Below are 13,567 nucleotides of genomic sequence, written 5' to 3' on the forward strand. Positions count from 1 at the left end.
CCCTCTCTCTTTTAACTCCCTCTGTGACAACTTTGTAAAGGGAATGTGGACATGTAAGTAACACGCGTTGCTTTCCTGGGCCCTGGCTGTCTCTCTCCACCGGGTGACACTGTCGGAGCCCAGTACAGCCCGAGCCAGCGCCTCGCCGGGCCTTTAATTCTGGTCCTCTCCTCCTCGTCCTCCCTCCGCCATCCCCAGCTTTGACGGGCACATCTTTTAGAGGAAAGCGGCCACTGGAGGTAGAGCTGGACCGATCCAGTGCCTGGGAGACCGGGGACCTCCGCACGGGCGGTAACAACTAGGCTGAGCAAGGTTGAGCGGCGCCGTGGGGAGGGCGAGGCAGTAGGCCCACCCATGGCCGCCCCCCGCCCCTCCCGGGCTAGCCGCCGACTTGGTACCAGAACCTCAGTCTCGGGCGTCTAGGCTGCGGAGCGCCCTGCCGCGCCGCTGCCTGTCCTGCGCAGAGCCGTCGGGAGCCCATCTGGCGGCACCGAGACCAGAGTTTCCTAGTTCAGCTCTCCGACGTCAGCTCTGCCTCCTTTTCTTTGTTCCCTGGGGTGGAACCGAAGCAAGTTTCAGCTAAGGGCAGTCTTGGTGAATCGATGCAACAGCCTTCTTTTATCTTTATAACTTTTTTTTTTAACAAACAAACAAACAAAAAAACTAAAGAAAAAAAAAACAGCCTCCTTCCATTTGGTTTCCCTTCTAGATAGCTTTTCCTCTAGCAGTGAGCAAGTCTTTCTCTCGAAACTTTGCTAATATTGATCCCAAAGTTATTTTGATCGCATTAACTTAACTTATGGTTTGGGGGTGGGGGTGAGGGTAGGTGTCTTTTTCTTATGCAAAAATACCCCTTTCCGGTGAGACCAGATTAACTATCTCCGTGTTTGTCCTTTTCTACCTCGTTTTCACCACTCCCGAGCATAATCTTTTTTTTTTTTTTTTTTGGTAGTCTAGCCGTCAATTTGTATAGTAACCATTTCTGTAAATTTTTGCAATTCGTTGAAGATTCTTAGTGTTAAACTTTTTTTGTGTGTGTGATTCAAACTTATAAAGAAGTGAAGAAGCTGTCGTTTATTTCAGACGAGGCTGTAGTTTAAATGCCAAAAGGGGAAATAGAAAAAAAAAAATTGTAAGATATATCTGAACCTAATGGTTTGTACAACTGGAGAATCGTTCTAGATTAGGTATCAATTAACTATAACTCCACCAGTGTATGAGTGCGAGGTGCAGTTGTCCAGGAGACGATTTTGTATAGTATTTTTCTTGTACATTACTTCCAGTAAATATTTGAAAATATATTGAAGTAAACTTTTTTTTTTTTTGTCACAAGAAAATATTAAGAGTTATTCTTGCAGTTCTGATGAGCTGCAGGTTTTTTGAACTCACTTCTGGAGGTGCAGAGCCACAAACGCACTTTCCGGGCCTAGTTTTGCTCGAGTATGAATTTAGATAGGTATCAAACTGTAACTAAGACAATATTTGATAAATGTGGGATGACACTTAATTTAATGGAGCATGTACTTATTTGCATTTGCTGGCAGTTCAGGCATAGTTAAAGTGAGAGTTCTCCTATATTTCATAAAAACTGGGTCTGCCAAAACCCATGTGTTAAATAAATTGTCCAAGTGAATCTCAACTAATTTTGGCCTTTGTGTATTTCCTGAAGGTAATATTGTTAACTGTTAATAAACACTCCTGACACTACATTTAAATGTTTGCAGATTCTGCAAACTAATTGCTCATTGTAATGTTGAAATAATTTGGATATTTCACATTGAAATGAAAAGCCTTTCTCTGGAACATTTTAGACTTGCATTTTAAATGCATGAAATGTAATTGATTTATTTGTAATATTTTAAATGGTATTAATAAACTCAGATAAAAGACTAGGTCAGTTAATTTGTATTTTTTTTCCTTTTTAAACTATGGACATTTGCATTTATCTTCAGTTAAATGTCTAATTTAAACAAAATATAATCCTGTTTGTGGTAATATTTAAATAATTGCCTTTAAGATATTACTTAGATGGAATGCTATATTTGGCGAAGCTGTGTTTTCTCTATTTACCAAGATAAAGACTGTAGTGTCTCAGAAATGTAATTAATTATTTACCAGTAGATATAGCTCCAAGCATCAGGATTTACTGACCTCTTAAAATTTGTACAAAGTCACCAAACAATTCAAAGAAATTTCTCTGTTCTGCTTTCTTCTCACTCTCCAGAAGGATTCAGGTTGTTGGCCATTGATTGCATTTGGTATTTAAAACGCCAAGTCTTACACTAGAAGATCAATACATCTAAAATAAAAACATGGGTTTGGGGATAACTTTTGTTGTTAGGGGGTGGAGTAGGTCAGGCTAACAAAAGCTGGTTTTTGGCATTCCATGTCTTAGCTAAAGATTATGTAGAGGTAAATATCAGTAGTAGATTCCTGTTGAAATGAGTTATCTGTTCTTTTAAAGTCTCTAAACAGCCACCAAAGAAAAGGAAGGTTAAACCTTAATCTATCTACTAGGCTATTGTTCATAGGTGTCAATGATGCCAATAAAAAAATATTGTCTTGTTATGTCTAAGTGCATTTAAGCAATGGGTGTTCCTTGAGCCATACTTTGAAACATAAAATACTTTAAATGTTGATTGCTGTTTTATCAAACTATTTCACTATTAGATTAATATTATTATTTTGAAACAAACTGAATAAAAAGTTAGAGTGTTCAGATTCTTATAAGTTTAGCTTCTTTCTTTCCGTTTGCATTCCCCCACCCTAAGTTCAGTCTTGGTGTGCATCTTGACCTGAAAATTTTCCAATGAAATTTATATAAAGTCTTTATGATCCATAGAAACGGAAGTGAAAATAGAATGCTATAAATACTGTAAATTCAGAAGAAAAAAACAATTAGGGATAAAATATTTTAGAATAATGCAGTTTGTGCCCAAGTAGCAGAGTGCCTTAATCCCGTTGCCTATGCTGATGTTTGAGACTTTCAATCCCTATGGTTTTAGGCAAGCAAGTTAGCTCTGATTCTTTGCTATACTATAGCTCTAAATAATGGTTTTAAAAAGTAAAATAGTCTCTTTCATCACTTTCTTCCTAGGAATCACACACACAACACAATTTAAGTGTTGCTTTTTTATTGAAAGTTGCAGAGCTGAGGGATTCGGAGAAAACAGTTCTGAATGAGTTAAATGTAGTGGCAGGTAAGCAGAAAGCTTGGTACATTTATAATATCAGTTGTATTATACACAGAATCACATTTGAGTTACGAAGTGGGTGATGACAAGGAGAGATATTGTCTGGAAGAAGATTTCTTTGGGGTGGATGAACGGGGACAGATTTTTCTGTAGCATAGATGTTCAAACTTTCACTTTCTTCCTTTGGCTCCTCCTCTCTGTTCTACCTTTGCTTTATTTTGTATTGTTGGTTATTGAGCAGTATTTCTAGATTCATTTCCTGCAGGGTGGGCAGGGTTCCCTTTTGGGGATGAACATCTTTTTGGAGGATAGAGGATGAAGTGCAAAATTGTGGTTTCTTCCTGCTTTATCTGTGCTAAAGCACCTCTTAGCAGTGCCTGCAGGCTCACTCAAATGAAGCCAAAGTCTTGGTCTCACTTTGAACCAAGGGACAAGCTTCCAGTCTTACAGATCAAGGTAGAGTTAAACTAGTTGTTGACCCAGAGGTCAGGCCAGCATATATCAGTCCACCCTCTGGAGACTAGAATAGGGCTGCAGCTCAGTCCCGCTTTTCTGTTAACCTGTCTCATTTCATCCCCAAACTTGAGTGTTTCTTCCTTATCCTGCTTTTTCCTGTTCTGGTTCAACTTCTTTTTGGATGATGTCTTTTGCTTAGGGACGTGACTGTGATTTGTTAAGGTTGGGCTATCAACAAAAATATTTTAGGCTAAAACTTAATTTAAGCAAATGTGATGAGTTTTCCTCATCCCTCTCCTATAACAACTGATATTAGAAAAAGTTCCTGGATGGGTTTGCCCTTCTTCCACTGTCCTCTTAACTCCAATCTTGGTATAACTTTTCAACTGGGGTTCCCGTGGGGACAGAATGCTGAAATTAAAAATTAAAGACAAGCACGTGATGAGACTGGACTCCTGGGCGGACAGATCGATAATCCTGCCATCAACATTTTCATCTCCCCGTGGATCTTTTGGTTTGATTATTGAATGGAATGTTACAGAAGGCCACTGGAGGAATTTTTTAAACAAATATTTTATTTTAGAGGATTAGCTCAAAGGTCAGATGATCTTTTAGGCTGGTAAGGTAGGAACTTTAGAGAAAAAAAGTGGATTTGATTATTCTCTGATTGCCTAAAATGGTAGAGATGAATATTATAATGAAAGAAGTTCTACATTTTGCTCAATTTTTCATACAAATAGCCTCAAAGAGGGGTTAATTTGATGCAGGTATTTTGAATAAACTGGGGCTTTTAATTTCCTGCTGCCTTTTGCTGCTTCTGTCCAAACAGGCAGGAATTATTATTTCTCCCTACACCCCTAAGAAAAACTCAGGTATGATCAAGTCTCCTCTCTCTCTCTCTTTTAAAAATATGGTTTCTATAGTTGTTTGCTTCCCCCCCACCCCTTTCTTTAAAAAAATGCCCCAGCAGATTAATTCTATCACTGTCTTTAAAGAAAATCGTATTAAGGGATCAACAGGAGTGAAGTGTACTCATTTTTAAGTTAGGACTGTAGTTCTGGGTGGCATCCTTTGAAGACTTTGCTCGATATACAATTGTTGCTGTTGTTTAAAAAGTAAGATTCAGAATTTGCTTTCGCCCTATTTATTCCCTGCTTCCGGATTAAAGGAAAGCCGATAATTCCTTGCTGTCCTGGGCTCCAGCGGCTGAGGTTTAAGGGGATGCGCGTCAGTGGCCATCTCTTTAAATTCGCTGTATTCCCTGCGCGCAGAAGTGTTGATTTGCTTGGGGGCGGGGGTGGGGTGGTGGAATCTATTTTTTTTCGTCCCTGGGCGCGTGTTTAATTTAATTTAATTTTCTGCGGAGTCTCCTGGCGGAAGCAGCCTTATACATTTTACTTTGGTTCCTAATGACACTCGGGGCTTCTAGAGCGCTAGAGACAGCGAGGAGAGCTGGTGGGGCGTGGGGAGTGACTGAGAACAAGAAATAAAGCGCCCGCTCAAAACTGCCGCTTTTCATGGTGTTCTTTCAAGTCCATCTTATTGGGGCTTCTTTTAAGCCCACTCCTTAACTTTACTCCTCGGACAAGCATTTCTTGCTGCGCAGGAGGGAAAGGTGGAGGCGCCCTCTGCATCCCTTGTGGGGTTCGAGGCGGAGATCTGGGCTGCCCAAAGTTCCCCTCATTCTCTGTTTCAATGAGTTCAAGGGTAGGTTTTGAGCCCAGGAGAATTTCCCAGCCTTTCTAAACGCTACCTCCCCTTTCCTCTCCCTTCTCGACGTGCCGGCTGCTCTCAAAATGACCCTCCGAGACCCCCGGGAAGAGTTCGGAGGAGGCGAGGCGCGTCGTCCGCCCCAGGGTTGCAGTGAAGGGTGGGGCGGCAGTCGGGTCTACCCGCGAGCCCCTGTCCCCTCCCGCAGCCCCCCTCGTGTTGCTGGCCGAGCCGCCCCGCGCGGTGCCGGCGCACACAAAGGCGTGGCGGCCGCCTCCGCCCGCTGCGCGGACTGCGAGCGCCACCACGTGCCCCGCGCCCGCGCTGCAGCGCGCCCGCCGCAGGCGACACCAGCCCGAGCAGCCCGCGCTTCCCGGAGCCTCTCTGGCTCCACCAAACCCACCGTGGGAATCGCCGCGGTGAGCCTCCCCCGCGCTCACCTCCCAGCTCAAAAGACACTCGGGCCGGATAGGGAGGGGGGGATTCCCTTCCCTTCTTTTTCTCTCCGTATCCCCAAGCATCCTTCCGGGGCCCTTGGCCATCCGAGCGCCTGGACCCTGGGGCCTCTGTCCCACCCTATCCTGAGGTGACAGGCCAAGTGCTGCGTCCTGCCGGTGCCACCCGGGCCTGCCGCGGCGTGGACGGGCCGAGGTGGTTCTTCCCGAACTTGTTGGATATTTCTTTCTTGGCTTTAGCAGCGACTCTTCTCTTTTCTTGGCCAAATTACTTTGTTCACTCTCACCCGCCTCCTCCCCCTTTCCTCCCCCGTGGCGGTTCAACAAACTGCAGCGTCCTCCGTCGGCAGGAAGTGTTCTTCTTGTCATTTTATTATGGGTTTGCCAGGAACTTGTGCACCTTTTCTCACACTGTTATCTTAAGGGAAGCAAAGTCAAGTCTGATTGGCTGTGATTTTTTATTTCAGGAATTAAAAGAACAGTTTAGCTACTTAAGGGACTATCTAGGGGAGAATCTTACCGATAGGTAGATATAGACATATAATCACTGTACCTGTTGAGCAGAACTCAACTTGTCTTTACCAAGTTGTACCTAAAACCCAACAACCTCTCTTGGGCTTTCTTCCCTTCCCTTCTTGCCCCTCCACCCTTCGGGCAGCTGGATATTTGGGGAGCGCTAGCCACATTCTCCAGGCCCCGTATTTTGGTGACATCTGAAGGAAGGGGAGGATGGATCAATCTCTCGGAAAGAGTACCGTACTCCCTTTAAAGATCTTTACTTTGAGAACGTACCTGCCGCTCCCTGGGGGGGGGCCTGAGCAACAGGCCCCAGGAAACCTCTCCCTGCCCCTGACTCTCTTAGGCGCCTCTAGGACTTGGGCCTTCTGGTCTTGAAAGCTCATCGTGCAGGTTTGGATCTATGGGTTCCACTTTGTACTCTCTAGATATGCCAGGGATTCAACTTGGCATGTATTTTGGGTTATGCATGCACCGTCTATACGCGTTTAAGGCACCCTGTGATGTGCTGCAGTATAAGCAGCTTCCTCAATACTCGAGTACTCAGAGCTGCACACCTGCGTGTGATATGGCTCCAGCCATTCCCGCTTGTGGTTAAATCCACGGGCTCCACTGACCCCAATCCCAGTAACAGGGAAGGGAGGGGAATGGCCTATCTGGTCTGCAGTGAGGGCTTTGCTCGCCAAGCCCCTGGAGCCTCCCAGTAGAAGCAGTCTGGCCTCCTGGAGCTGCAGGATATATTTGACACATCCACCTCCGGAGCCTCCATCACCCTCCCCCCTCAAACCAGCCGGTGACGAGACCCCCACCTCCACCCCTCTCTCCAGGGTCCGGAAAGCCGGGAAGCGCTGGAATGTCGCGTTCTCTCACCCTATTGTGCCTAGGTGTTGCAAACCACTGGAGGACAGAGCTTCGGGCTTTGATCTCATGTCCCGGTCATTCTTTAGCACAGAGGGGTGAGTTTAAATTAAATTTCTTTCTCTGCTGATAAGTTCTAATGGGCCCCAGAAGGTGAATAATTATGCAGTAACATTTCATGGGTTGTTGGAGTGGGAATTCCCACTGCGCTGTCACCAGGAACAGCATTTCCCCTGTACCTCAATGCTAAATGAAGCTTCACAAGTAAGCTACAAGCGTCTTTCAAAATCTACGTGTGGATAATCCTTCCCTGCCCTCACCTTTCTTGCCCCCGCAAAGCAGTTTGGTGTCACTTTTTAAATTTAAGTTTTATTCGTGGCTTAAAAATACTTTAAAAATCTCTACTAAAGGATCTTATGTCTGAGGGTAAAAAATTTTTGCTTTGATGATTAAATATGCATTCCTATCAAGACAAAGTACACATTGATGAAAGCGGAGGCCGCATTTTCCTGGAAAAAGGCAGACAAGCCACCTGGGATTTGCCACCAAATACCTGGACTTAGTCTTGCTATCTCTCTTCACTTATTTTAGTGAATTAGTGCTTTTTTGCTTGCTTCCTGAGAAAAAGGGTCAAGACCTGGAACTGCTGCAATTAGTGTTCTGAACCTACCTGGTTTGCAGTTCAGAAACGTACTTTCTATGGGGAAGGGGGAGGCTAAAAACCATAATGCATTGCTGCTTCATTCAAAATAGCCATCTACCTATTTGAAAATGTGGGCTTCTTTAAGATTTTGATTTATATTTAGTTTCCCCCTAAGATAGATAAGAAACAGCATCAACAGTTTGAATATTTAAATGGATCACGACATTTTGACAGACATTTTAAAATCAGACTCTTAGCTTAAATCAAAGAAATCTAAATTTGTAATTTAAAAGCACAGGGGAACTCTTTATAGTTTTCTTCTTTAAAGAAAATCCTTTATACATCAGTGTTTCATTGCTTAGCATTTTCCTTGTTTACTTTTCTTCCCTTTAAATTTCTTCCTTTAAATGAACTGAGCTCCCACAAGTTTTAAGATTTCTAAATCAACACTTAGAAACTGGAGCCTGCTTATCAAGTTTTCACTCCTCTCTTGGCAACTAATTTGAAAGGGCCCAAACAATGAGTTGATTTACATTATGCTCATTTCACCCTGTACTCCATGCGAATGTTGGAAAAAAACCTCAATACTTTATCTAGGGTTATCTTTACATCTTTGAGGCGACCGATCCTCCCAGCTTTAAGTTTTTTAGCCACTCCATTTTAAGCACTGAAATAGAAGAAAGAAAGTAGATGTCGTGCCCTCTGCCTCCCCCAGAGTTCAGGTGATTGTCTAGTTCAACTGAAAATAAGGGATTTGTACTGCCCAATTTTGCACCCAATTTAATGTCCCTAATTATTCAGGTACCCTATCATCAGGTTTCCCATCATTTCAGGAAGTTTTGTGCACATTCTTCTTCAATGCTTCTTTTCTCTCTTACATACCTGTCCCTTATTTTTTTGTTGGTTTGTTTGTTTTGTTGTTTTTATAAGCACTTTCCCCTTTCAATTAAACAAACAATGGCCTTTGTAAGGGAGGGGGAAGCTAGTAGGTAGAAATGAATTTAAGTTATTCACATTGATTTAGTGAATGAATATTATCAAGTTATACGTACTCTAACAGAATTTGACTATAGATCATATGAAGTCTCAGTTTAAGAGAAAATAATCATTTTTATAACATTAAATTCTATTTCTCCCAAACTTTAAGAAAATAAGGTTCTTGTAGGCGACAATTCAGTAGCCTTTGTACTATGAGGCAAACTAAGTTTTGCTCTTTCTCCCAGTAAATATTTGGTTTAAAACTGTAGTGGTTAAGTAGAGGACTGTACACATATATTTCCTATGCCCTCAATAGTGACATATTTTAGTTTATTATCACAACTGAATGTTGTAATAGTAATGAATAGAAAGCAGTAAAACAATCTTGTAAATATTTTGGCAACAGAACATTATATATTCTTCAGTTGCATACACTTTGTAGAAAGCATATGATATAATTTATTTAGTATATGGTGTAATGATTAAATGTGAACATACTTTGCTTAGTGACATGTTCATTTGAATGTTTTAATACGTATACCAGGAAAATCAGAATCAGTGAAGTGTTCCATTCTTAAAATTCACCTGTTGTTTTGCAGAGAAAATTTTAGTTTCAAAAGAGGGGTATAATAGTGATCCCTGTTGTAGAGGAATGGCATTTATGTCTGTGAAATGGTTTAGAATGACTTATTACTTTATACTCCAAAAGAAGTAGCATTTTTTACTTCATTTTTTTAAAGTAAAGTTTTCATTTTGGAATAATTTTAGATTTACAGAAAAGTTGTAAAAATAGTATAGTGAGCTCTAGTAGTTTTCTCTGTTATTAACATCTTACATTATGATGGTATATTTGTCAAACCCAGGAAATCAATACTGGTATATAATTTTTTAAAATAAAGAATTAAAGGCAACAAATGTTGCACTGCACATCAGTCAATGGTAGACTGCAGCTTAGGAAAATGCTGACTTCTTTTTGCTCAACTTCTTATAGCCAACTTGCCTATGCAGAGGCTATGTACTACATTAGCAAGTTGTGTAGAAAGCTATTCCTCAGGAAGGTTTTTAAAATATAGTGTCTTAGAATAAAAAGTTTTTTATTTCTTTCATAGTTAATTAAAATCTAAGAAAACATATCTAGTTCAGTTTTCATTTTTTATTTTATGTATGGAAGCATCAGATTAAATTTTGAATGGTTGACAGTTTCACTTAAAATTATCAAAAATTTATTCTTAGCAATGTTCTACTTGTAGCCTAGACCTATTTTTTGTTCTACAATTTAAAATGACTTATTTACTCATTATTATTGTACTACAAAATACAAATAATCTAATGATTCTATTTATTTCCTCCATATCTTTCAAGTTAAATTTTAGGATCATTTTTACTAAGGAACTGAGTTTGTCAGAATATAGAAAGCTTTAAAACTTAATGGTTGAGTCTTTTTTTTTTTTTTTTAAGCACAAATAAATGTGTGTCTACACTCCATGGAGCAATACACTTGCATGGGTCTTTGTCTCGTTTAAGTGAGATTATAAGGAGTTTCAGAAAAAAGGAAAGTATCCTTTATTTAAAATGTATTTTCACTCTACATAGAGTTGTTGGATAAAACACAGGATACGCAGTTACATTTGAATTTTAGATAAACAACAAATAATTTTTTTTAGCATGAGTATGCCCCATGCAATATTTGGGATGTAATTACACTAAACGTGATTTGATGTTTTTTTTTTTTAATTCAGATTTAACTGGACGTCCTGATTTTTCATTTTTTTTTTTCATTTTTTGAATGAAATTCATGCATCTATAAGGACAAATCTAAAAATAAAAGGCAATATACAAACAAAGTAACTCATGCCTGTTCATGAACATGCTAAGGATAGCATGCTGTACTATTTAAAAGGGAAATGCAAGACATAATGAAGTTAAAAGTTACTTGTTACCTGTAGGGTGAAAATATAAAATTGATTTTCCTATCACTCTTTTCTGTTTCTTATTTTTCAGCTTGTTTGGCTTCAATCTGGGCTTTACACTTTCAGAATGCTAGTACTACCCTGCCGTACTAAGAAACTACATTTTTCTAGCTTTCAAGAAAGTAATATTATACTGATGTGTGCACTCTTCTTTCTAATATTAATGCTATAAAAAAGGAAGTTTCTAAAAAATCACCCTAATTTCTATTCATTAGTTTCATGCAGTTAAGACCCTATACTGAAGTTTTGCTCTTGCAAATTCCATTCCCTAGATACTTTACACTACCCCCGGTTTAATTGCTCTTACTTAAACTGCATAAATGTGGATTCCTATATTTCCAGAAGTCATGTATAAGTTGTAGTAGCAGTACTGCATATGAAATTCAGTTGCCAGGTATTCCATCGATTACAACTAAATAACCAGAAGTTAAAGTTCTCTATACCAGGAGAGTTTGTTTTTCCTTTTGTGCAAGTAGTGCTATATAAGACATAAAGGTAATAGCTACTTATTTATTCATGACATTTTCCCAAGAAGCAATCCATTATCCTAATGTAACAGTTTTCTTTCTTGTGATTCATTTATACTATTAATTTAATTTTTCTAACAATTTCCTACCTTTTGATAATTATTGTTTGTGATTATCCCCAGAAATAATGAGTAAAATTCTGTGTAGCTTAGACACAATACAGGCTAATAAGAAGTGAGGGGGAGAATGAACCTGGCATCTGAGGTTTATCCATCTTGCTTTCACACAGCTCAAAGGGTAAGTAAAAACAATATTAACAGGCCTTGTATGCCAATCAGATAAATCATTAAGAACAATACAGGCAGTCTTTTATCCATAAACAGGGAATTTATCAAAAACCCAGGCCTTAAAGGTAGCTGCTTTTACCAGGCAGTACACCTATTACTGTAAGGGTCCAGAAGAAATGGGTAAGTGGGAAGTGTAGGAAAATTTATTTTGGAGGCTGCCTTGATGGTAGCACTCCCTGAAAATTAAATTGTAAACAAGTTTCCACAAACTGCCCTACTTTTTTTCCCCAATTTACTTTGTTTTATAAAACTAATCAGATATTCATTTGGATTAATAAATATTTTAAAAAATGTAATTACCTCTGTGAATTTTAAAGGAGGCCTTCACATACAAATGCAAATTTGTCAACTCATAATACCTCCATCCTCATCCAAAGACTTTCCATTTCAACAGAAGTTTTAAACTTCATTTTTTTGGAGACTATTAGATGCTCACTGAAGATATCCTGGAAAGTACAAGGAATTGTGAAGAAGCAGAGAAAACAGATAACCTTAAAGCCACTTCTGAGATACAACAATTATGTCTTATCTTTTTTCCAAGTGACTTTTTTCTTACACATATGTACAAGAGTATAACCTACTTTTTTCTCATTAATATTAAAATAAATTCCCCCCACTATTAAAAATTATCTGCAAACACAATTTAAAATGGTTATGGACCTCATATATCAAAATTTTACTACTTCCCCAATACTGGGCATTTAGCTGTTTCTGAATGATTGAACATCCTTTTGCATGACTTTTTGTTCTAATTTCTGGTTATTTCCTTAGGATGCTAAAAGAGGAGGGAATTCTTGAGGGATAAGAACATTTTAAAGGCTCTAGATAGGGATGACCAGATTACTGTCCCTTTAGCAGTTTATACTTCAGGAAACAGCAGTTGAAAGAACCAGCCTTAAGTGCACTGAATTCTTTGTTCACTTAATAAGGAAGAAATGAATCTCATTATTGCTTTAAGTTATATATTTTAGATTCCTAACCTTTTCTTCCACATCTTTATTTGCTATTTTTATTCCCTCTTTTTTGAATTGTCCTTCCATGGTTATGACCTTTTGAATGAGGGTCCACTTGGTTGCAAAATCAAGCAGATGATCTGGGCCAATGGAGAACATTGCGGGGAAAGAGAGTGCTGGCTCTGGAAGCAGAAACTCCTTTTAAGGCTTTGCACCATACAGTTCCAGTAAACTGAAACCTGCAGGTCAGTTTCCATTTGTTAGTACCAGATTAATTACAGTAAGTGGGCAAAATGGAACATAATATGTGCTATCATTTTACAAAAGAATTTTGGGAAACAATCTATTGTATTTCCCAACTGAGAGTGGACACCACTGTCACATGGTACTAAATATAGATTCACTTGAACATGTTAGCTGTAACTGGTTGAAAAGTTAAAAAAAAAAAAAGATTCAATCAATGAGTCTATAGGATACCCCCCAAAAATGACTTATGATTTTTATAGTTTACCTTTTTAACTGAATTAGCCAGATGTTTTGACCTCTGGCTGCATGAAGCCACAGAGTTGACCTTTAAAGAGAGTTAATTCATTCATGGCCACCATACATAATGAGTCTGATTTGAATCAGCTGTCTTAGCAGGATGAAAAGATCTGTTTTAAAATGTTGATATTTTATGACCGTTGGAGAAATAATGTCCAAGAGTAAAGTTAGGTCTACTTAATCACTAATTAATTCTAAGTTTTTAAAAAAGTTTTTACATAATTCTACATAATTAAGTTATTCTTTAACAAGCTTGAAGTAATACCTGCATGACATATTCATTAGCCCTTGAAAGGAATGCTGAAATACAGCCACTAAAGAGGCTCTCACTCTTGAATTGTTGGGAGAAGGAAGAAGAGGGTAAGTAGATTGGACATATATCATATCTCTAATATAGCCTCAGCTTGTAGTAGAGTTAACTGTATCTCAGAGTGATATTTTAAATGATACATTTGCTGTTGTTCAAAAATTTTTAAA

The 13,567-nt window shown here is 39.2% G+C and overlaps 1 protein-coding gene across 1 annotated transcript; it reads left to right on the forward strand.

Moving 5' to 3' along the window:
* The first annotated feature begins 65 nt into the window (after positions 1-65).
* Positions 66-11,532, forward strand: LOC309631751 (uncharacterized protein). The gene is made up of 3 exons (XM_082398661.1): positions 66-5,779; positions 7,159-7,287; positions 11,455-11,532. Exons 1-2 carry the CDS (start codon positions 5,447-5,449, stop codon positions 7,213-7,215), a joined length of 390 nt encoding a protein of 129 aa, XP_082254787.1. The 5' UTR covers positions 66-5,446; the 3' UTR covers positions 7,216-7,287; positions 11,455-11,532.
* The last annotated feature ends 2,035 nt before the right edge of the window (positions 11,533-13,567 follow it).

The sequence above is a fragment of the Balaenoptera borealis genome, assembly GCF_965194805.1.
Source record: "Balaenoptera borealis genome assembly, chromosome: 7".
Taxonomy (NCBI): domain Eukaryota; kingdom Metazoa; phylum Chordata; class Mammalia; order Artiodactyla; family Balaenopteridae; genus Balaenoptera; species Balaenoptera borealis.